The sequence below is a fragment of the Lolium rigidum genome, chromosome 7 (assembly GCF_022539505.1).
Source record: "Lolium rigidum isolate FL_2022 chromosome 7, APGP_CSIRO_Lrig_0.1, whole genome shotgun sequence".
Taxonomy (NCBI): Eukaryota; Viridiplantae; Streptophyta; class Magnoliopsida; order Poales; family Poaceae; genus Lolium; species Lolium rigidum.
Window position 1 is genome coordinate 153,711,574 of NC_061514.1, and position 24,975 is coordinate 153,736,548.

Genomic DNA, 24,975 nt, shown 5'->3' on the forward strand with positions numbered 1-24,975 from the left:
GATTCTAGATGCCGTATTACTTCTGGGGTGAGATTCAGATCATTTTTAACCATTCATAAGTTTTTCAAGTTAAACTTCTTTTAGATAGTTATCTACTTTTTAGCTCTGTTTGTCACTTTGTGGTGGGCTCATAGGTGAATTCATGCAAGCTGCTGTCCTGAGTCCTGATGCATAGCTTGCTTCATATTGAGCAGCTTCCGGTGCTAGGTGTTGATCAAATGAACATGAGCTGGCTGCTGGCATATGATTTTTTTTTGCGTCTGGCGTTATTGTGTGAATTGTGCAACCTCATATGTATGAACACCAATGACTGCCGGCGTCCATATCTTGAGCAAGTTCGCTGGCATCCAATGAACTAGCAGCCATGTGGCTTAACTCACATCAGATAAAAGTGGTGAAATCAATCAAGGCCAAATGGAAGTTGCACCTTGATGATGAGGTGTATTTGCAGGTGAGGCGATACAATCTGGCTAATGAGGTCTTCCTTGATGACTGTCTGTCAATTGCCTTCTTTGCGTCTGATTTGTAAGTTGGTAGTTGTTCATTTTGCAATTTGGACCGTGGTCAACTACAGTTATTTTTTGTAGATTTGTTTCAAGAATCTGTGTTTACTGTCGTCGTGCTTGTTCTGTAATTATTGACAATCTGGTATGAACATTTTAGTATGATTACCCATCCCATGTTAACCCAATTCGACCCAAAACAATCTCATTGGTTTCAATATGATAGTTCTCTTATTACACATGTCCCCAGAGACCACACAAATCACGCTGCCCACCATTTTGCAATTACCTACTCTCCTAAACTTAACTGTCGGCACAGTGTCAAAACCAGATTAAACCACCAACCGTTGCTACAGCTGCGCTGTGCAGCGTTAGGTACCTTAACTTGCACCGGGCATTGTCACTGCTACTAATTTTATACTGGATGAACATTGAACAGCTTCAGAACTGATAGCATCAGCTTCTGCCAGCACACCGGCTGAACCCTTTTTTTTTTACTGAGCGCAGAGAGAAAAGAGGTGTTTGACAGAGAGATGCACCAGTTCAGCTATTTCTGCCCCAAAAATCGACAGGTAGTGTAGTAGGTATAAACCATAATCTCTGTCACTGTTTCTGAAGCCACCCAAAAGCATAATTGCATGCTACTTCTTCGCTTAAATGGCCTGTATATTTAACTATATGAGAAAAAAAATATGGCAGGGAGACATTCGATGCCAAATTCAGTCATGTGTACAGATAGAACCAAAAGAACCAGAACCTATCTATGCTAATTGCCCGCCAAATTAGTTGTAGAGATCATCCTCATTGGCTGCCGCCGAGGTGTCGAAGGCATTGGGAGAAGCTTCTGCCGCTTGTGCCTGCGCCGGGAAGCGGAACTCGGTGCCGAAGCCCCTGGACTGCTGCAGCGTTTGAGCAAAGGACTGGTACTTCCTGATGTTGCCGTCGCTGACGCTCCTCCTCGCGTACTTCATCGACTCCTCGAAGTGAGCCGCCTTGATCTCAGCCACTTCATCTTCCTGCTCGCCGTCCACCTCCATGCCTGACCTCTGCCTCTCGATGTCCTTCTCAATGTCTTCCCTGATTGCATACTTGCACGCCCTCTGGCAAATCTCGGTGATGTCGGCGCCACTGAAACCTGCAGTGAACCTCGCGAGCGCGCCGAGGTCGACGTCCTTGGCCACGGGAGACTTCCTGAGGCAGGCCTTGAAGATCTGGTGCCGCGAGGCCTCGTCCGGCAACGGGATGTAGATGAGCTGATCGAGGCGGCCGGGACGAAGCAGCGCCGAGTCGATGATGTCCGGCCTGTTAGTGGCGCCGATGATGAACACCGTCTTCTTGGCGTTCATGCCGTCCATCTCGGTCAGCAGCTGGTTCAGGACCCTGTCCGCCGCGCCGCCGGCGTCTCCCACGCTGCCACCGCGCTGCATCGCGATCGAGTCGAGCTCGTCGAAGAAGAGCACGCATGGCGCTGACTGCCTAGCCTTGTCGAATATCTCACGAACGTTGGCCTCGCTCTCGCCAAACCACATGGTGAGCAGCTCGGGGCCCTTAATACTGATGAAGTTGGCCTGACACTCGTTGGCGATCGCCTTGGCCAGCAATGTCTTGCCGCAGCCTGGTGGCCCGTAGAAGAGGACGCCCTTGGAAGGCGACATGCCAAACTTCTCAAACTTCTCGGGGTGCTCTACCGGGTACTGCACAGTCTCCTGCAGCTCCCTCTTGACGCCGTCGAGGCCGCCGACATCGCTCCAGCTAACGTTGGGTACCTCAATGACGGTCTCACGAAGCGCCGAAGGATTCGTGCCGACTAGAGCCGTCTTGAGGTGGTCGTTGGTGATGGCCATGGAGTTCAAGATCTCAGCGTCGATTGTGTCATCCTCGAGGTCTATCACATCCATCTTCTCCCTGATGCACTGGAGCGCCGCCTCGGTGCAGAGCGCGGCCAAGTCGGCACCAACATAGCCGTGCGTGTCCTTGGCCACCAGTTCCAGGTTGACGTCCTCCGAGAGCTTCATATTTTTGGTGTGGATGCGCAGAACCTCAAGGCGCCCGACCTCGTCCGGCACGCCAATGTCGATCTCGCGGTCGAACCTGCCGAAGCGCCTCAGGGCAGGGTCGATGCTGTTTGGGCGATTCGTGGCACCCATCACGATGACGTGCGCTCGCGCCTTCATGCCGTCCATGAGCGTCAGCAGCTGGGACACGATGCGCCTCTCCACCTCGCCGTGTGTCTTGTCCCTCTTTGGAGCAATGGAGTCGATCTCATCAATGAAGATGATGGACGGCGCGTTCTTCTCGGCCTCCTCAAACGCCTTTCTCAAGTTGCTCTCGCTCTCACCAGCCATCTTGGACATGATATCGGGGCCATTGATGCAGAAGAAGAAGGCCCCCGTCTCGTTTGCCACGGCACGAGCGATCAACGTCTTGCCGGAGCCGGGAGGGCCGTACAAGAGGATGCCCTTGGGAGGCTTCACGCCGAGGCACTTGAAAACCTGCGGATGCCTGAGCGGCAGCTCGACCAGCTCCCTGATCTGGTCCATCTGCTTGCGCATGCCGCCCACGTCGTCATAGCCGACGTCGTCAAGCCTCTCCTCGTCCTCCCTCTTCACCGGCTCGCCGTCGCAGAAGATCTCCGTGTCCGCTGCCATAATGCAGTAGTTGAGCGGAGGGTCGATCTCGATGACCTTGAACTCGACGCTCCGCATGCCACCACGCACGAGGAAGAGGTCACCCTTGTGCACCGGACGGTAGGCATCCGCGAAGTAGGGCTTGAGGTAGGCCTCGAATAGGTTGCCCGTGATGCCCTCGATGGTGTCGTCGACGGGGAGGATGTGCACGCGTGTGCCATACTTGGCGTCGGGGCAGAGATGCACGGACACGACGTCGGCGATGCGCACCCTGAGGTTGGAACGGACCACCCTGTTGATCTTGAGCTTGTGCTCCTCGCAGGTGTCGTCGGGGACGACGATGCAGACGGTGGTGCGGCGACGCTTGCCCTTGAGCAGCACGACGTCACCCTTGAAGATGGAGAGATCCTCCATGGTGGCCGGGTGGAGGTTGCAGATGGAGTTGTCGTCTGTGGTAGCCTCCTCCACCACCAGCCGGTTCGCTGCCTTCTTCGACGACGAGGCGATCGCCATCGTGCTCAACTGATCTTTCGTCCTTGGATTCGATTGGCTCGATTCGAAGTTTCGAACGAACGTGTGGGTTGTGATGAAACGATGATTGTGGTCTGGTGTGGAGGAAGGCCTCCGTTTTAAAGCATCGAGCGTGGCCGTCTCGTCCTGGAAGTCGAGTCCGACAGGGTAGCCCCGTTCGTTCGCGACTAGCCCGAATTCGGAAAAGGGTTCGTGTCTTTTTCGGTGTGCGGTGTTTTTTTTTTCCTTTTTAGCAGAACGGTGTCCGGTGCTAAGTAGGCTTGGCAAACAAATAAACAAGAGAAAATGTGGGCTTACAGCCCAACACAATAGATCAGAGGGTCAGCAATTAATCCCCGTGCTAGCCCATGTAAGCCCAACGAAGAAACACAAAAGCCTAGCCCTTCCAAAATGTCAAAAAAAATTGAACTTTTTTTCCGGGTGTACATCTAGATTCTAGACATACTATACTGTTCACTCTCAAAAAGTTTGTGGAAAAATAACATTTTATGTGGGCTACGTTAAACAAAATGTTACGTGAAAAGTTTTTTTGGATCAGCGTAAATTGTTTTTTTACACAGCACATAAATGATGTCATTTCTTTGCGAAACTTAATGTGTAAACATAGAAATTAAGATGTACAGCCAGATTTTTTTCGGAATTTTTGAATATTTTAAAATATATTTTTAGGACAATTGGTGCATCTGCACCTATGAGCCAAAGATGATTTCCTACAATGTCCTTACTATGTACAAATTTAGTCTGTCACAAAGCTGGAGAATTGACCCGATGGTGTCAACACTACTTTTAATGGCGTCATCTTCAAAATAAAAAGTGTTTGTTGCGGAGTCACCGAGACAAAACAACACTACATGTACATATTATTTAGTAGCTAGATTGCTTTTGTATGCAATTTATATGTTTAATAGTAAAAATCAGTATAGAGCCCAGGTTGAAGAAGGATAAAATTGCTAGTTTGATTCACCCACTACCCAGAATGAGAAATTATAACAACTCATCATGTCCTTCGGGTACATCATAATGATTGTATTCGTCTTCCTAATGCAATCTCCTTGGTACCAAATAATAATATCATCTAAAAGTTATGCATTCGGGCGGTGGAAAAATATATGATTGAGTGAGTCATAAAAACACTTACCGGTAATTTAAATCAATATATATTTTTTTTATATAAATGATTGGTTTAAATGCACCTTAAATATTTTGTATTGTAACATTCATCATATATTCTACGAGCATTGACAATTTTTTAATAATTATATAAAGGGCCACCAATTATAATTTTGCTCCGGGCCTCGAAAATCCTAGGACTGGTCATGTACAACAACACATACAAATGAATGGCATGTAAGTTGGGAAGAACTGAGATGGGTTGAGTTTTCTCATGCTATGTGTGCAAATCTTAAAAAGAAAACCTGTGCCGTGTGATTGGTTCCAAGTGGTCAGATCGCGAGCTCCATCTCACACCGTCTTCTCACTCGCACAGGAGTTGTCTCCATCTAAATCTTGCGCATTCTTCAGACCGAACGCCTGCACGGCACGGCGAATGTTTTTATACACGATCAAGTGAGGCCACACCGAGTTGCGTTCTCGTCGATGCCCTTTTTGCAAGGATAGATCCTCGACAAATTAAAACTTGCATAACAACCTCTTATTATGGGTTCTTAATATCCTAGTCAGCATTTGGAGAGTTTTCATGTTCGACTCACGCATGAGCGAAATGGGTGCACAGTTGGCCCGGGCGATAAGACAGACTACGCCGCGCTTGAGTGCAGTTCAGCCATCTGCATCTGCATCTGAACCTGAAGTGTAAATAGACAACCTCCTTGCAAAACATAAAAGTGAAGATGCTACTACAAGTATTTACACGTTTTCTCCATTCATCCATTTTTCAATGGAAGCCTGCAAATCTGAAAATGGAAGCATGTGCCATGCCACTTGGTTCCCAATGGTCAGATCATCAGCTCATCTCCTTGATTGACGAACTTTTGATCGAAATAGTGGATTTTCCTTGCATGTTTTTTTCTTGCGTGTGTATGATCAGATTAGTTGATCTTCCTCATTATCAGATTGAAATGTCGTGTGGTGACATTGAGTTGATTTGTGGAGACAAACCCAGGATTCTGATTTCTCGCCTTCTCTGTGACGGGCTGGCAGTTGGCCTTCCGCCGCTCTATTGGTCGTGAAGAGCTGGCCCAGTGAGATCTGTTATTGCATGAAATTGAAGGTATCAACCCCCATCGTGAAATTGGGCTCGGTTTCCTGGGCCCTTGAGCCCCTCTAGGTAATTTTTGGTGTCCTCACTTTACAGAAAGATTTTTTTTCAAGGGGACAAATCGCGCCATGCTCTAGTTCTTTAGCAAGCCAAAGATACCTCTAAAACTTACTCTAAGAAAATACTTTGAAGCTTGCCAGAGGTAGGCTTCTTATCAGTGAACAAATCAACAAGACAGTTCCTCATAGAGAAAATTGGCCTTCTAGGGAGCCAATGAACAAATCAACATATCGGGGTTCGATTTGATACTTCCTCGTTCTGATTTACACGACGCCCACACATTGCGAAGTCCGAGTTTGATCAATAATTTGATCAACGAAAAGCGGTATAGCAAAAAATAAAGTATAATGTTTGACTTGTATTTGAACAAATTTACCACTGCGGTATAAATTTTATGACACATAACTCATATGCTCTTGAGTCTTGATCTTATTGATGGTGAAACTCAAATGAAGAAATACGAGGGCCCTATGCAAACTGGGATGGGGGACTATAAGTTGTTTTCTATTCCTTACCGTCAACATTTCTTTCCAGTAGTAGTTTTTTTTTTCCGTTTTCGAAGTGTGCCAGTAGTAATTTATTTTCACTTAACTATTTTATGCTTCACCTGTAATCTTTTATTTGTCCTGCAGAACCAATTCTACTCCAACGATTATTTCTTCGGATTGTCTCTGCTTAACTGTGTTGCAAACTTACTTAACAACCTCTTATATGTGGGTTCTTATATGGTCGTCAGCATCTGGAGAGTTTTCATGTTCGACTCACGGTGGTGCGAAATTGATGTACAGTTCGCGCGGGCAACACACAGACCAGGGGGTGTAGTTTTGATAAATCTGAGACAATCTTCGTGGGACGAAGGAGTACACAATTTATTTGCAAAACATAAAACTGAAGATGCTACTACAAGTATTTACAAGTTTTCTCCATTCATCCATTTTTTCAGCAAGAAGATATGTACAAGATGAGTATTTACAGAGAATATAGAACAAACCCAATTCCAGTATACCCAACCTAAGCTAGTTGCTATGATGCTGTCCTTACTGAGCTGATCTACCAATTTCTTTTCTGAGCTAGCTTGTACCACTACTCTGTCTGCAATGAACTATCTACACCCAGACTAGCTTGATCATCGTCATCATCTTCTCCCGTGACAGGGAGGACTGGACTAATATTTACACTGAAATCTGTATCCTATATATGACATGATCTCCTAGTAGAGCTTGATGAGGCCGAAGCTCTGGAAGGGGCGGTAGAATTTGAAGAGGTTCCCGAAGAGGAACGCCGTCGATCCAGCGGCAACGTCGGAGGAGGATCCGCCGTCGTCGACGAACGGGTTGTTCTTCACCCTTAGCGTGGCCTCGCCGATCTGCGCGCGGATGGTCTCGATCGTCTTGGGCTCCACGGGGTGGCCCTGCGGGTCCGACAGGTAGAAGGTGTCGACGGCCTCGCCTCCCTCCGACGATATCTCGGCGCGCCGGATGGTGAGCCCGTTCTCCCGGAAGATGCGGGTGATGTCGGAGAGCAGCCCGGCGCGGTCGTCGGTGCGGACCTCCAGCTCCAGCCCGTCGGCGGTGCGGCGCTCCACGGCGGCCTCGAGGCACTCGACGACGCGCCGGCGCTCGGCGTCGGAGCTGACCGGGTGGCCGTCGAGGTGGCGGATGTAGTACTCCTGGTAGGCGCCGTCGCCGTGCTCGGTGCTGACGGTGCCGTGGTGCACGACGTACCCCATGTCGGTGATGGTGCAGACGGTGTCGAACAGCAGCTTGGGCCGGTCCCGGCACCGGACCACCACGACGGTGTAGCCGCGCTCGGCGCAGTGCGTCACGGAGACCTCCGTCCGCGGGTCCGGCCGCCCGGCCCCGGCGGCGCTGTAGTCCCGGTCCTCGAACATCATCTGGTGCAGGCGGCGCTCCTTGTGCGTCAGGCTCGCCGCGGCCTCCGCGGCGCGCACGCCGTGCTGCCCGCGCAGCAGGTTGCCGAGCCGCCCGCTGATGTCGGCGATGCGGGCGTGGTCCACGATGGCGCCGCCGCCCGAGGGCTTGCTGGCCGCGTCCGTGACCTGCACGACGGCAGCCACCCGCGTGTTGTGCGTCCACAGCTCGGCGCTCCGGACCGCGCACTTCATGCCGGCGAGCACCGCGCACACCTCGGAGAGCAGGCCCGGGCGGTCGGTGCCCGTGAGCTCGATGGACGTGTACTCCTCCGACGGCACGATGCCCACCGTGTTGCGCACCTCCGGGTAGTAGCAGTCCTCCGCCTCCAGCGTCTGCAGCCATGAATTCGATCCTCAAAAACTCGTTCTTGATACAGTACTAGAATTCAACCACCGGCCATTAATCAATCGAGTAATAACAACAAGCGAAGTTACCGTTTGGATGTAGGAGATGGTTGGTTTGTCAAGGATCTTTCGCCCATCACGGTCAGTGACATTAAACACTGCAGATATCAAGGGGAAACCGAAATTTGTCAGAATCCGTGGAGATTGATGGGTAAAGAATTCATAAGGTCACGGCGATTAGGTGCACTCACCATCCATGAACCAGTTTCCGTCGGAGGAGAAGTAGGCCTTGCGGATGACGAGGTTGAGGTCGGCGATGACCTGGACGACGGCGAGGAGCGTGCCGTGGCTGTTGACGCTGTCCACCCTGATGACCGTCGCGTCGTCGGTGGCATCGTTGTCGATCACAACCCTGCAAGCAATCCACAGAACATCAGGCCGGGGCAGAGCAAAGGATGGAACAGGGGATTTCCAAAGCCTAGAGCAGATGCAAAAATCATTTTGGTTCCTCTGGTGATTTGCGGAGGAAAAGACACCAACAAATGGAATCCAGAATCAAAATTGATTTCAAGAAACAGAACTTCACAAACCAAAGAAAAAAAAGAGAGAGCAAATCGATTGCTCACCTCGGCGGGTTCATTCCCCGGACGAGCTTGGCGTACTCGTCGTGGTCGTCAGCGCTACCCATGGCTGACCCAAGCTCACTTGCATCAACAGCTTCACTCGATCGGCACGAACAGAGAGTCAGTCAGGCCGCAGGGAAGAAGAGACGTGGAAGCAGCTAGAGAGAGAGAGAGAGCTTGTGTGTGATAAGCTGGGGTGAGCCCGGACAGACAACCGGCGGAAAGCCTCTCTACTCCGGTGGCTTTTATGTGAGGCGGCGAGCAAGGATGCGCGCGTGCCGATGGCGATGGATTCAGTTGGGTCTATAATTGGGCAGGGGGATACACATGTCGGGATGGTGAATCACAGTTAAACCGGCAGGTGATTAATTGGTAATCAGAAATATCCCAATTGTGGGTGATATTGCGAGGAGCGTTTCTTTCCCCGGACTTGTCAACTTTTATGCTTTTTTCCTTTTCCTTTTGTGAAGTTGTCCCTTATCCTGATTTCGACTAAATGATAGTAGTAATATTAGCAAGTAGTGAGAGCTGCTTTGGCTGCGCACGATAATAACATGTAGTACAATGCTACGGCGGCTTTGCCTGTTGCCAAACTTTGGGAAATGATGAGAGGAACAAATGGGAAGTTTACAATAAAAATGGCAATGCAAACTTGAATTCTAAGTCGAACGACATATTATTTTGGATCATAGATTGCAGGACGAGTGAAATTCTCCAAAACTTGTACTCCCTCCGCCCTATAAAAGATGTCTTAAATTTGTCTAACTTTAAGATTGCTTTTATGGCATGGAGGGATTATGAAATTTCTTCGATCTGAAAGAAACCCTAAAATTGTGCTTGGGAGGACTCAATGGCAAAACCTCACCGAATTTCAAAAAACTATGTATGTTTGTGTATGTTATGAGAGTAAACTGCGCGAATAGCACTCAATTCTAGTTGTCGAGCTTCACGATGCACGCGTAGAAACCCCATCTCGACTAGACCATGAGTTTGCTTACTTCCAAATCTACCTTTCCTCCCTCCACAAACCCTAACCTCTTGCACGTGCACACATTGATTTCCATTTGTTTTATTATGTATAACGGTTTCTTGATCATTACATGTAACGGTATTTTAACAATTCTCATCACTAGCCGCAGCCGGCTTTGGTGATCACACATGTGCTTTAACAAGATATGTAATAAAGGCGCATGGAACGATAACCGTCTACTCACTAGTAATGTTTTTTAGATTGTTGCGAATTGCATTAATCCAACTATTATTTTCAATTTTATCATTAGCTTAGCAAAATTTACCCTGCTTCCATGACTTCTTTTTTATACATCAGTTTATTAACGAGAATGCCACTACAATTATTGTGTATTCGAGAAATGCCACTAAAATTTCCATCTTTCGAACAATGCCACATTAATTCTCAAGATTCTTTGAAAAACGTCAAGTCTCATCCTTCCAAAAATGCCACTGCAATGGCATATTTCGAAAGATGAAAATTGTAGTGGGCTAGTGGCATTTCTCAAATGCAAAATAATTGCAGTGGCATATATCTTATTAATCTGAAGAAAAAATATTGAAACAACACAACTTAGTAAATAACAAGGTTGTTGCTTCAATTGTACTCATAACGAATGTTTTTGGGATACTTTAATTATGATTCTTCCTCTATCAATTTGAATACAGTGATGTTGCTACACAGATAAAAGAACTCATGAAATTTGGCTTCTTAATAATGTCATGTAAGACGCCCAACAACGAAGAACATGAGGTATCGTGTTTTATTATTAGCTAGTCCAATGCATTGCAGAGTGAGAAATAAAGAATGCAAATAACATGTTCTGTAGAAATCAAAGCATGTCATGGAAAATTATAAGTTAAAAACAAAACTATCCTTGATTCGCCATCACCATGGTAAGCATTGAAAATCCAGCATAAAATTAAAAATTCCTTAGTGGAAGTTGCAAAATTTTAATAAGTTAGGCCGCTGGCTGCCCAAACACCCTACGCATGGAATTATACAAAAGTAAATTGCTCGAAAAGTAGACTGATGAAAGTAAATAAACAACGCAAGGGATTCATAATGTCTAGGCGTATAGTTCCAAAAAAAGTTTAATAGTTGGAACAATCATATGTCTTTGTTGGAAAGTTTTGGATGCCAAGTCCTTAGACCACACATGCCTCAGATTTTCTTCGGCAAAGACACGCATTAATGCCCAAATACTATAGGTAAATTTTCACAAAAAAATGGGGATCTCTTGGCCTTCACAGACTTCTTAGGTTCTCCAAAAGATCTCGGAGACGCCTAGGCAAATGGTCTTTATAGGAACTGCACACCCTCCAAAAGTAACTAGCACTTGTCCTTGCCTTGGTGGAATACCCTTGCTTTTGTGTTCAAAATTGGTCTCATATCTACTCTCAAACTCACTGAAAAAATATCAAAAGCTATGGCTAGACTAGAGCATGCAAAGTGTGCAAAAGATGGGTTAACCGTCAACTCGAGTAATGTTTTTAAGATTTTTGTGGACTGTATTCAGCATATATACCTATTTGTTTTCTATTTTATCATTTTCTCACCAAAATATTTACTCTACTTCCTTGACTAGTTTTTCTACATCAAATTGTAAAGAAACACTATCAACACAAACAAAATTTAGTAACTCACTAGGTTGTTGCGACATTTGTATTTATAACTGAATTTTACATGATCTTTCAAATATTATTCTTTCTCTTATCAATTTCAATACAATGGCGTTGCTACAATGATCAAAATGTAATGGCATTTGGCAGCTCGATAATGTCATTTAATCACATAAGAATAAAGATCATGTAACATCGTGTTATTAAATTAATTAGTTTGTACAATACATTGTAGACTGAGAAATTAAGAAGGTGATGAACATTTTTCATAGAAACTGAAGCATGTCATCTATAGTGTAAGTTAGAAAAAATACAACTAGTTGTGATCCATCATGGCCCATGGTTAACATTAATAAGTTGAGTATAAATATTGAATAGGCACTAAATTTTTCTCGGCGGAAGTTGCCCAAGTTTAAGAATTTGGACCATTAGATCCGTAAATACCCTACACATGAATTATACAAAACATTTATTTTAAATAGACTCCACCAAGTAAAGAGGTAGTGCAAGGGAATCATAAATGTAAGGAGTAGTTCCCGACGTTCGTATTGCTAGAGCGATCATATGTCCTTATTGGAAAGTTTTCGAGACCAAGTCCAGAGACCATCAACGTCACGAAAACCCAAAGATACCTATATTTGCTTCAGGAAGGACACACATGCCATGTCCAATCACTATTGATATATTTTCACACCAAGTAGACATCTTCTTCCCTTCACAAATTTCTTGAATTCTCCATTAGATCTTGGAGACTCCTATACACCTAGTCTATATAGGAAGTGCACACTCTGAAAAATAACAAGAATTTGGCCTTGACTTGGTGAAAAATCTCATTTTGGTTCTCAAAACCTATCAACTCTTCTCTACCCTTAAAATCACCGAAGATATATCATTAGGTATGTTAATTATATATATATCATGTAATGTGTGGAACATTTATGAAAAATAACGTAGAAGCATTCTTGTCAACAAAGGGTAGAGATACTTATATGTTGACCTTCAAATTTGACATTACAATGCAATTTAAAAAGCTTGATGTCACCAACCAAGATCAGTAAGAGAGATTGAAACTTATAAAAGTGCAACCTTTTGAACAGATTATACGGATCACCATATTATCATCCAAATAAAAAATATACAAAACCACGAGAATTCACCCTTGCATGGATATCTTGAAAACCACTTGGTATCTCCAAACAAGGTACAATGTTTGACCTTTCACTTATTAGGTACAAATATAAGAAAAAGGCACCGTTAGTCACAATCCGGAGGATCCAGACTATAGTGGTAGGATTTTCAAATAAAAAAATCCTGTCAACAAAGGATCACTCGGTGGGTCCAAAATAAACATTATTATCACGCTACACAACATTAGAAGTCTTGAATGTTGTTCTCTCGAAGATGCTAACGTGAGTTGTTAGCCACTATATCATCCCGGTTTGTCTAACAACCAACTTCTCGAGAGCACCCAAAAACGTCATGATCTGTCTCTCATAGAATCAAGGTTTGGGAGATAAAACCATTAATTGTCTCCAAACAACAAAATTAGAGAGCTTGGTAGATTTTGAGGGATAGAGTTATGAGCATTACCATCACTATACATATACTCCAAGTGATTAAAGGATCACAAAAGATATGAAAGTTCTATCCTTATTGAAAGCCTTTCAACATATTTAGGGTTCGTCAACTATTTTCGAATTAGTACCTTTTTAGACCAAAATCTGATCATCACTTAGACAAAAAAATTGTCTCTTAAATAGTATTTTTCATAAACCATCAAAAACAAAATAAATTTGAAACATGCAAAACTCATAAACCATGTGTGTGACATTCTATTATTTTGTGATTATATAGATCAGTGGTATAGGTACATATGTTACTTATAACATAATATTATCTCATAACATAATAGGTGGATAATATGTATTTTAGTCCTACTATTAATTTTCTTAAACTGACACTTCAGGATAAAATATAGCTTTTCTTGATAATCAAGCAATGCCCTAGGCATCCCACGTATTGTCCTTACGTGATAAGACAACAAAAAGGTGCCACATTCCCACCTTATAATATTGATCACCAGTTATTGGTTATAAGATAAACTTTGAGATCCTATATTTACTTACAATGTACTATTATCTCATATACTAACATAATAGGTGGCTAATGTGTGGAGCTACTATTATTCTCTTGATTGCCGCATTAGTAAAGTATATAATTCTGGTTGGTAGCCAATCATTGCGCTAGACTATACGAAGAAAACTACAAATGCATAATTAGCGTTAATTAATCCCTTAGTTTTTATTTACTACATATTTTGGGTTCGGTAGAAGTCAAACTTACGTGATAACTGATAAGTTAACAAAAAGGTGTCACATTCCCATTTTATAATTTTTATCAAAGGTTATTGATTACAAGATAAAATTTTGGATACCTGTATTGCTTATAATATACTTTTATCTCGTAGACTAACATAATAGGCGGATAATGTGTGGACTACTAGTAATTCTCTTAATTACCACTTCAGGATATGAAAAAATATATCTCTTCTTGGTATCAATCAATGCTCTAGATTATATATAAATGCACTAATTAGTGTTAATGACTCCCTTCGTTTTTATTACTATAGGTGATGGGTTAGGTGTTAATGACTCCGTTGGTCTTTATTTCCCCAGGTTCTTGGTTAGGCAAAGTCAAAAAAGGTGCCACGCGTTATAATATTGATCAACAATTATTTTTTATAACATTAATTTGGGATACCAATATTAATTACCTACAATATATTACTTTGTTACAATGAATAAGGTATCTAACTGTAGTCAAAAGCCTAAGTTTGATCAATGTTATAGACAAAAATATGAACAATTATGATGTCAAATCAATATTAATAGATTCATCGTAATATATATTTTTTCTAATATATTTGATTCATCTTGTGGATATTAATATTTTCTTCTTTATATTTGATCAAACCTAGTAAGTTTTCACTATTGACTAAATTTATAATCCTTATTCATCGGAAAGGAGATAGTAGTATTTTCTCGTAGACTAACATAATAGGTGGATAATGTGTGGAGCTAGTAATATTTTTTAAATTTCACTTTAGCATAAGAAAAATATATAGTAGCTATGCTTGGTAATCAATCAATGGTGTAGACTATACAAAGGAAATTATAAATGCATTTAGTGTTAATGACTTCCTTGATTTTTATTACTATGGGTCCTATGTTAGGCAAAGTCAAAGTTATGTGGTAGGCTAACAAAAAAGTGACACGTGCCCGCGTTATAATATTGATCAACAATTATTGATTATAAAATTAACTTGGGATACCTATATTAATTAATTACAATATACACTGTTTCAACGAATAAGGCATCTAAATTTACTCAAATTCTAAGTTTGACCAATTTTATAGGAAAAAAATATAAACATTTAATATTCCAAATCGATGTTAGTAGATTCATTGTAAAATATATTTTCCTTATATATTTTATTCATCTTGCAAATATTTAACATTTTCTTTTTTATATTTGATCAAACTAAGTAAGTTTTCACTTTCGACAAATTTATAATCCTTATTAGGAGGTAGTACTATTATCTCGTAGACTAACATAATTGGTTAATAGTGTGTGAAGCTACTAATAACTCTCTTAATTGTCACTTTAGGATCAGAAAAATATAGCTATGCTTGCTAATCAATCAATGCGCTAGTAGGAAACTATGGAATGAAGCTCCGTGAACAGGGGATACGTGAGCACCCCCTAGCTGCTCAACACGTGTCTAACGCCATCCATTATTCCGTGAACGTGTGGATTGGACAAGTCAAAGATTCGCCTCTCCTTTTGCTATCGCCGGCTTGGAGCCTCCATCTTTCTGCGCTTTCTTTTCCCCCGATTCTGCACAAGCTAGAACAACTTGATTGCGTTGACGACGGATTAGAGAATCAAACACCGAGACCCCCGATCGAGATTAAGGAAGGAAGCAGGGGTTCCGATTGCTTACATCGATCGCGTTCTGCACGCGGTTGGTCCGCTTCTTGGAGGAGCGGCGCGGGGCAGCTGGTGCGGGGCGCGTGGCGCAGCGGCGGATGGCGGCGAAGTCGTGCGCGATCTCGTCCGGGGTGAGCGCGACGGCGAAGCCCCTCTTCCTGGGCGGCGCCTGCGCGGGCTTCGGGGACTGGAGCGCGGCGTGAGGCCCCGCCGCGCCATCCGGCCTCGACGCGGCGTAGCGGAGCGGGCGTCGGGCCTGGCTGGAGCAGCGGCGAGGCCGGCGTCGGGGAGGTGAACGGCGGCCGCGGGCGTCTTGGCGGCGAGCGGAGACGAGCAACGATGGCGGTAGGGCGGCGCAGGCGCGAGCGGCTGAGGGGTGGCGCTGGGCGCGGGTGGTCTCCGCGCAGGAGCGATGGCGAGGAAGAATCCCGCATCGGCAGCCTAGAGGAAGGGCGGAGCTGATTGGGTCCCGCCGTAGAACGCCGCCCGCCACCATGGCCGCAGCTCGGCGGAGGAGGCCGCGCCACCTTCTTCCCTCCTCTGCAAGTGGACGCCTCCAGCGAGTTTCTCTCCTCGTGATAGACCGATAGGAGAAGCAGAAAAGGGAGTTCAGGATAATTTTATTCTCTCCATCAAGTGGGCCCCACGAGCATGCATCATGTATCAGGATGAAAAGTCCCTATTGGACCGTGTAGTCTCCGTTAGTTGACAAGCTTGGATGGGGAGCATCCAACGGTGCTCGGCCAAATCCAACGGTGATAAACGGGTGCTCACGTACCCCCCTGTTCACCGAATCCACTCTCAGGAAACTATAAATGTATTAGTTACTAATGTTCATGACTTACTTTGTTTCTATTTACTATGTTTTTTGGATTTTAGTCGAAGTCAAACTTATGTGATATCTAGCAAAATATGCCACGTGCCCACGTTATAATACTATTGATTAGTTATTCAGTATTACAAGACTATCTTTGGGATACATATATTAGTTACAATATACTCATATACTAACATAAAAAGGTGGATACTGTGTGTAGCACTATTAATTTCTCTTAATTGCCATTTTAAGATAAGAAAAATAATATTGATCTTCTTGGCAATCAAGGAATGCGTGTGACTGTACTAAGGAAACTATAAATGCACTAACTAGTGCTAATTACTTTGTTTTTATGTACTATGCATTTTGAGTTTAGTTAAAGTTAAATACTGTAAAATTTAATAAAAATATAGGAAAAAATATTAACATAAATAATACCAAAAGCATACAATGTGAAAATACACTTTTGAAGATTCAATTACCATAGTTTTTGTATTACAGATGTTGATATTTTTTCTAAATATTTGATCGAGCTTTACAAAATTTAACTTTGATTAAACCTAGAAGGCTAGAACAAGAAGTACTAAATAAAAACAGAGGGAGTATGGCTCCACGTAACTGTTACTAATTACTCCAAGGAGTACATGATCACATTAAAATCGTTCTTGAAATTGGTTTGGAGGTGTGATTTCCATTGAGCGAGTCCCACGTGTTGTTGGTGAAGCTTCACTTTTCCTTACGTGATAAGCCAACAAAAAGGTTCCACGTTACTATTCTATCTTATACCCCCTTTTGATCAAGCTCAACTATTTCTTGCGATTTTTTCTGGTACCAGCGACCGGAGTATTAAACCGAACCTTTTGTATGCCCGTGGGAAATGACCAAAGAAAGAGGCAAAATCACTTGGTTCAAAATCAAGGAGGCGTTTCTCATGCTTTCTTTTGGCTTTCCGAAAAGCCCAAAAGCCACCCGATATTGCATCTCGGTCATTCCTCTCCTCTTCTTTGCTGAGAGGGGCGAGTGATTCGTTGGGCGGCCATATTCCACGGATACGTTCGCGATGGTGGAGGCGTGTAGCATTCGATTTGACCGGTACAAATGTGGCGCGCATTAATTTTGAAACATAATCAGGTCGGCTACTGGTCAGCTTTCTTTTCCATTAGTTTTCCTCGTCTTTGTGAACTGAAGTCGACAGCAGAGTTTGGTCTGGTCGTCGCCCCTTGGAATCTCCAAGCAAGTAAGTAACCACGGTGTGCTAGCTAGCTGGGGCGCTAATGCGTCACACACAGCAATCGACCTTAGTTTATGCTAGCGAAACTTTCTGCTTACCTAATTCTTGGTGAGATTGCAAATCCAGTATGCAGCATTGCTTTCTTTTAAGCATCCGCAGCTGGTGCCCTCCAGGCCCCCACCGTGTCCGCTCGGCCATGCTTTGTGGCGTCGCAACGGAGCTGCGGAGGCACCGCTTTTTTTTTATAGGTCTTATAATTTGTAGAATTTTGATTTTTTTAGTCAAATTCAACATTCGGCTTACCACATTGTAAGGATGTCTGCCAACCCGTCTGTTTCGTATCGATAAAAAGACGTGGCTAAAGGGGAGCGGATCCTAGCTAAGCTGATCTTTATTATGTACTAGAAGATGAGAGCTCTCAGGCGATTTTTCAAGCAGATAGTACACAATTTAATTTGGCTCACGGGTGGATGACCTCACCGCAGCGAGCCTCTGGTCACCAAGATAGCTGTTGGTTCTCATTTCGTGTAGATAACGAGGAGTAATGCCCGTGTACATTTGCCAGATGCAAAATTTGGCATAGCATCCATAACCAGCTGCACCAAACCATCGTGTCTTCTCCACACAATCACAACGCCTAATATGCAGAAGTGGATAGATAGATAAATGTTGTGCATATAACTTGGTTCGTTAGCTGCGTCGTCCCCGCACGGGCGACTCGGGCGGCGCAAACCCTAGCCGCCAGGCCGGCCGCCTCCCTCCCGCCTCCCCTGCTCTCCGTTGCTTCCTGAGGGTGCTCCGACGGGCAAAGCCTGCTCGGTAGTTGGGGCGGCGGGGATCCCGTCTCACGTCACGCGCGTGAGGGCGGGTTCTTGGGGCGTGGCGGCGGTGTCTTCTCGCTTGGCGGCAGCGTGAGCCGCGAGGCTGGTTGAGGGCGGCGTGGCGTGCTCGGCGCGAAGCCGGGGCGGCGGCCCGGGGAAGGTGGTTTTAGCGGCGCATCGTGCTTGGGCGCGGTAACCTGCCATGGCGGCGGGAGGTGGGCTCGGGCGGTGGCAGGTGGCTCCCTTCACCTGCGTGTTTCGTGCGGTGGCCGGTGGCTCCCTTCACCCGCATTTTTCAAACCAAAAGGCAAGGTGACATAGCAGTAAGTACCAAAGGGTGTGATGAACGAGGTCGCCTTTTGGTCGGACTTCTTCATCCGGATCTGGTGATACCCGGAATATGCGTCAAGAAAACACAGAAGCTCCGCCCCTGCCATCGAATCAATGACTTGGTCAATGCGCGGTAAGGGGAACGGATCCTTCGGATAATACTTATTCAAGCCGGAGTAATCGATGCACATTCTTAGTATTTAAGAATTCTGTTTGGGTACAAGGACGGGGTTTGCGACCCAATCAGTATGGATAACTTCTACTACAAATCTTGCCTCTAGTAACTTTGCTAATTTCATCCCTACGACGTGGCGCTTCTTATCTCCAAAGCGTCGCATAGTTTTCTTCACCGGTTTTGCACCCGGATTTATGTTGAGGTAGTGCTCGGCGAGTTCCCTTGGTACTCCGGACATATCGAAGGTTGCCATGCGAAGATATTCATGTTAGCTCGTAGGAACTCGACAAGCGCGTCTTCCTATTTGGGGTACAGGCCAGCTCCGACAGACACTTGCTTGAAACTATCGCCTTCCTTGAGGTCGACCTTCATGGTGTCTATCGTGGCCTTGAACGAAGTCTTCTGTTCGGAGATCTGCTTCTTGGTGGTATGCATCTCATTCGGATCCACCGTGGCCCTGTAGCCTTGCAGCTCCTCTCCGGATATCACCGATTCTGCGAAGGCGGCTTCGCCCTCCTCGCAGTCTCGAGCTTTCTTGTAGTCTCCGGATACTGTGATCATACCGTTAGGACCCGGAATCTTGAGCTTGTTGTAGATGTAGCATGCCCTTGCGTGAAACTTGTGGTAGGTGGGCCTACCGAAGATGACATGGTAGGAGCTCTTGAAAGGCACAACTTCAAACATGATCATCTCTTCGCGGAAATTGTTGACATCGCCGAAGGCCACGAGAAGTTTGATGCTGCCCAGGGAGTTTGCATTTTTACCCGGAACCACACCATGAAACTCAGTGGTGTTGTTGTTAAGCTGCTCATTGGTAAGTTTCATCCTCTCCAGAGTCTCCAGGTACATGATGTTTAGGCTGGCTCCGCCATCCATAAGGCACTTGGAGAAGTCATACCCGTCGATGCAGGGACTAACAACCAGGGCGTAGCACTCTTTTGGGATGACAGCCGGATGATCTTCCCTATCGAAGGTGCGAGTTTTTTCGACCACTTGATGTATTGTGGCACAGCCGGAATTGTGGCATTCAGGACCCGGAGGGCCTATTTCTTGGCCCGGACTGTTGGGGTTCCGAGGAAAGTGTGGTAAGCACCAGCACTCTTTTTGACGAAGGGGTTGGATTTGTTAGCTGCGGAACTCTCTTTGGGATCCAGCGAAGCTTCATCCTCTTCCATCACCTCGGAACTGTCCTCGTCCTTTTCCTTGTTCTTGCCCTTGCCTCCTTTGCCGTGCTTGTATCCTGCTTCCGGGTCAGTTTTGAGATCGTTGACCCACTTGCAGTTGCGATTGGTGTGGGAGGACTTGCCACTAGCCGGATCAATGTGAGCCAGGCATGACATATCCATGTATTCTTCGTAGGTTTGGGGAGTGCGGAACCCAGCGACGGTGACCTCGTCAGCGCGCTGCTGGCCCCTACCGGCTCCGCCACCACGGCCACGGCCTCTTCCACCTCCTTGACCTCCGCGTTGGAACATCATAACTACCATGTCGGATCCGCCACTCTTCTAGTCGTCACAGGGGTTCTTCCGTTTGTTGTTGTTGCTGCTGTTATCATGGTTCTTCTTTTGCTGATGCAGGGGTATGGCTGTGGCCGAGAGCTCTCCACCTGCATCGTCATCAGCGGCGGTGTGAGTGCTAGCAATGCCGATCATGTTATCCAAGGTCAGCTTGTTCTCGTTGATCAGGGAAGTGAGCTTGTGCCGGAGCAGCCCCCTCTTTGCATTGTTGTGCGATTATCCATGTTCTCGCACTCGTTTCTTGTTGCTAACCACCGAGTGAGAAAAGCTCGAGAGGTTTCATTCTTCTTCTGGATACACGCCTGTAAGTCACTTGTTGTGGCGGGTCTTTTGTAGGTGCCCCTGAAGTGCTTCTCGAAGGCGATCTTTAGGTCAAACCAACAAAAGACGGAGTTTTTCTCGAGGTCGCTGAGCCAAGTACGGGCTGAACCAACAAGGTAGAACTGGAGCATGCGGCATGCCACATTGGGGGTCCCTCCGACAAAGGTGACTGCGTTAAGTAGTCATCAATCCAGGTATCGGGCCTCTCACTGCCATCATAATGCTTCAGATTTCCGGGTAGCTTGAGGTTCAAGCCTTTTGGCTTTGGCTCCTCTCGGATCATCCTGCCAAAGCACTTTGGGCCATTGTATTCATCTCTGTACTCGTTGAGACATTCCCGTGCGTCGCGCGAGCTGTTGCGGTCGGGAGACTTTGAGCGGGAACGGGATCTCCGGCTTCTGCCTCCACCTCCTCCACTGGGTGGTGGGGAGGGAGATCTGCGAGGGGGCTGATGAGACCTTTTGCTCCCGCCTTCTTGGTCTCCGCGTCCTTCTTGCTGCTGACTCCGGCTTCGGTGGCTGCCTTCTCCATGATGGCGGTCGCCTCCCTTATTCCGGATTCTGCGAGGCTCAGGTTCGTGTTCTTCGTTCCGGTTCCTTCGGGGCTCGGGCGTGCGCTCCTTGTTCCGATTCTCGTGAGGGACCACGTTGTCGCGGATGTTAATTCCACCAGGCCCATGGGGTCTGGTGTTTCCGGCTGGACTACGTCGGCGAGGTGGCAGAGGAGGACGCGGGTTCCGGGGCGGAGGTGATGGGTTTCGGTTGAAACTGCATGGAGCCCCATGTGTGGTTTTGGTAATTAATGATAATCCATATGGACTAACGTTTGCATTGAGTTATATTTGTAGGAGTTGTCCATAAGCAATGCTTGAACCATATGTTGGCTTCAAGGTTGCAATAAGAAGAAATTGATGAAGAGTATCAAGTGTCAAGTATGTCTTGAAGATGAAGTGAGCCCTCAAAGTTGACTTCAAGACATCAACATAATGAAGAATGAAGAAATGAAGTGCAAGTTCAAGTTCAAGATGAGCCAACTCGAAGAGATCATATGCTTGAAGCTTGCCATCCATATGGTGATCATGGATATGTGAAGATGCACCGAAGAAGAAGATCTCCCATGGTGGATTATGGGGGAGCAATCCACAAGACTTCGTCAAGCAAGAACAATCAAGAAAGGCGTTCCATCTTGTTGCGATCAAGATCGTCAATATTGAGCTCAAGCGGAACACGCAGGGTTAAGGTTTGATCTTGATAGGATTTCTTTCTTAACGGTCTCATGGTGTAGTTTGAGACCAATTTGTAGTTTAGTTGACGTTCTATCAAGAGGGCTCTCGAGTGAGTAACTCGATCGTATCCTTCGGAGAGCTCAAACCTTTGCATCCTTGCATGATCTTTCTTGGTTTTTATTTGGATCTTATCCATGTGATGTTTTAGAGCTTGTGCTTATTCTCATGACAAGCTCTAGTTCATCGAGAATTGTTTTTGCATCGGCAACTTGTTGCATTTTCGAGGTTGGAGTTTTTACCGGCATGTATTTTTTAGATAGGTCAAACCTTTCATCATTTGTTTCTATACTTCCTTGCTGGACTATTATGGTTCCCTGCGTGATCTTTTAGAGCTTGTTACTAGCTTCGAAACGAGCCCAAGATCATCAACATCGGAGTTCGGATGCTCAAGTTATGCTCTTTCTCGATTTGCTGTGTCTGCCAGTTTTCAGGGGGGGGGGGGCGGATTATCCGGCCCAAGTGAGGGGAGGATAATCCGGCCCTCGAAAAACTGCTAAGGACTTTTGGGCGTGATCCGCTGTATTGGACCCGGAGTTTTGGCTGGATATTTCATCCCGGGGGGCGGATAATCCGACCTGGTCACCCCCAATGGCCATATTTCATGGGGGGCTATAAATAGCCTTCTTCTTCCCCAAAATCTGGTGGCTTCTCTCACTCTCTCTCTACTCCATTGTTGACCTTGAGAATCTTGCTCTATCTCTCAATCCCTCCATGAGTCTTGGCCCCATTTGAGGGAAAAGAGAGAGGAGATCTAGATCTACATCTTTGACCAATCAAATCCCTCTCTTTGTGAGGGGAATCCACTAGATCTAGATCTTGGAGAAATTTGGTGTTCCTCCTCTTATTTGTTCTTCCTCTCTTATTCCCCCAATAGATTTTGTAGCTTTGTTGGAATTTTAGAGAGAAGGACTTGATCATCTTTGTGATGTTATTGCCATTGCATTTGGTGCATCAGTTTGAGTTCTCCACGGTGATTCGTGGAAGTGAAAGCAAGAAAGTTGTTTCTCTTGGGTTCTTGGAACCCTAGACGGATTTGAGGCCTTTGTGGTTGATACGTCTCCGACGTATCGATAATTTCTTATGTTCCATGCCATATTATTGATGATACCTACATGTTTTATGCACACTTTGTGTCATATTCGTGCATTTTCTGGAACTAACCTATTAACAAGATGCCGAAGAGCCAGTTGCTATTTTCTGCTGTTTTTGGTTTCAGAAATCCTAGTAACGAAATATTCTCGGAATTGGACGAAATCAAGACCCAGGGTCCTATTTTGCCACGAAGCTTCCGGAAGACCGAAGAGGAGTCGAAGTGGGGCCACGAGGGGCCTCCACCATAGGGCGGCGCGGCCCAGGCCTTGGCCGCGCCGACCTGTGGTGTGGGGCCCTCGTGTGGCCCCCACGTTGCCCTTCCGCCTACTAAAGCCTCCGTCGCGAAACCCCCGATGCGAAAAACCACGATACGGAAAACCTTATCGAGACGCCGCCGCCGCCAATCCCATCTCGGGGGATTCGGAGATCTCCTCCGGCACCCTGCCGGAGAGGGGATTCATCTCCCGGAGGACTCTTCACCGCCATGGTCGCCTCCGGAGTGATGAGTGAGTAGTTCACCCCTGGACTATGGGTCCATATAGCGATAGCTAGATGGTTGTCTTCTCCTCATTGTGCTTCATTGTTGGATCTTGTGAGCTGCCTAACATGATCAAGATCATCTATCCGTAATGCTATATGTTGTGTTTGTCGGGATCCGATGGATAGAGAATACCATGTTATGTTAATTATCAAGTTATTACCTATGTGTTGTTTATGATCTTGCATGCTCTCCGTTATTAGTAGAGGCTCTGGCCAAGTTGATGCTAGTAACTCCAAGAGGGAGTATTTATGCTCGATAGTGGGTTCATGTCTCCGTGAATCTGGGGGAGTGACAGCAACCCCTAAGGTTATGGATGTGCTGTTGCCACTAGGGATAAAACATTGATGCTATGTCCGAGGATGTAGTTATTGATTACATTACGCACCATACTTAATGCAACTGTCTGTTGTATGCAACTTAATACTGGAGGGGGTTCGGATGATAACCTGAAGGTGGACTTTTTAGGCATAGATGCAGTTGGATGGCGGTCTATGTACTTTGTCGTAATGCCCAATTAAATCTCACCGTACTTATCATGACATGTATGTGCATTGTTATGCCCTCTCTATTTGTCAATTGCCCGACTGTAATTTGTTCACCCAACATGCTTTTATCTTATGGGAGAGACACCTCTAGTGAACCGTGGACCCCGGTCCATTCTTTTATACTTGAAATACAAATCTGCTGCAATACTTGTTTTACTCGTTTTCTCTGCAAACAATCATCTTCCACACAATACGGTTAATCCTTTGTTACAGCAAGCCGGTGAGATTGACAACCTCACTGTTTCGTTGGGGCAAAGTACTTTGGTTGTGTTGTGCAGGTTCCACGTTGGCGCCGGAATCTCTGGTGTTGCGCCGCACTACATCCCGCCGCCATCAACCTTCAACGTGCTTCTTGGCTCCTCCCGGTTCGATAAACCTTGGTTTCTTTCCGAGGGAAAACTTGCTGCTGTGCGCATCATACCTTCCTCTTGGGGTTCCCAACGAACGTGTGAAATACACGCCATCAGTGGTGATTTGTTGGGAGCCTCCAATTAAATTGTGGATGCGTGCCCCAAGCTTTGTGTAAGGCCCCGGTTTCCGCCTCGAAGGAAATCCCTTAGTGGAACCGTGACCTAGGCCTTTGTGGCGAGGGTCACCGGAGAATAAGGTGAGGCGCCTTCGTGGTGCTCGGTGTGTGGTGTGACTAGCGCATCTTGGGGTGAGGCCTTTGGCATTGGTGTGCATCGAGCAACCACACCTCAAGGTGAGGCCATTTGTGGCTTCCGGGAGCACTAAGCCACCACACCTCTCCAATGGAGATTAGCACTCGCAAGAGTGTGAAATTCGGAATAAATCATCGTCTCCCGCGTGCCTTGGTTATCTCTATACCCGAGCTCTTTACT

General features: G+C 45.9%; 2 protein-coding genes across 2 annotated transcripts; both read right to left on the bottom strand.

The window, feature by feature from the left end:
* Positions 1-1,285: 1,285 nt before the first annotated feature.
* On the bottom strand, positions 1,286-3,643 carry LOC124672162 (cell division cycle protein 48 homolog). Its single transcript, XM_047208437.1, has one exon. It carries the CDS (start codon positions 3,641-3,643, stop codon positions 1,286-1,288), a length of 2,358 nt encoding a protein of 785 aa, XP_047064393.1.
* Positions 3,644-6,843: 3,200 nt separating this feature from the next.
* On the bottom strand, positions 6,844-9,097 carry LOC124676860 (ACT domain-containing protein ACR6-like). The gene is made up of 4 exons (XM_047212881.1): positions 8,841-9,097; positions 8,466-8,626; positions 8,305-8,372; positions 6,844-8,202 (listed from the first exon to the last, which is right to left on the bottom strand). The coding sequence occupies exons 1-4, from the start codon at positions 8,900-8,902 to the stop codon at positions 7,147-7,149; spliced, it is 1,347 nt and encodes a 448-aa protein (XP_047068837.1). The 5' UTR covers positions 8,903-9,097; the 3' UTR covers positions 6,844-7,146.
* Between the last annotated feature and the right edge of the window lie 15,878 nt (positions 9,098-24,975).

Bases quoted from the DNA above. Each gene is read 5' to 3' on its own strand.
- LOC124676860 (XM_047212881.1), bottom strand. From the start codon at position 8,902: ATGGGTAGCGCTGACGACCACGACGAGTACGCCAAGCTCGTCCGGGGA. The intron at 8,627-8,840 runs GTGAGCAATCGA...GATTGCTTGCAG, and splicing joins CGGGGAATGAACCCGCCGAG to GGTTGTGATCGACAACGATG. The intron at 8,373-8,465 runs GTGAGTGCACCT...TGATATCTGCAG, and splicing joins CGGAAACTGGTTCATGGATG to TGTTTAATGTCACTGACCGT.
- LOC124672162 (XM_047208437.1), bottom strand. From the start codon at position 3,643: ATGGCGATCGCCTCGTCGTCGAAGAAGGCAGCGAACCGGCTGGTGGTG.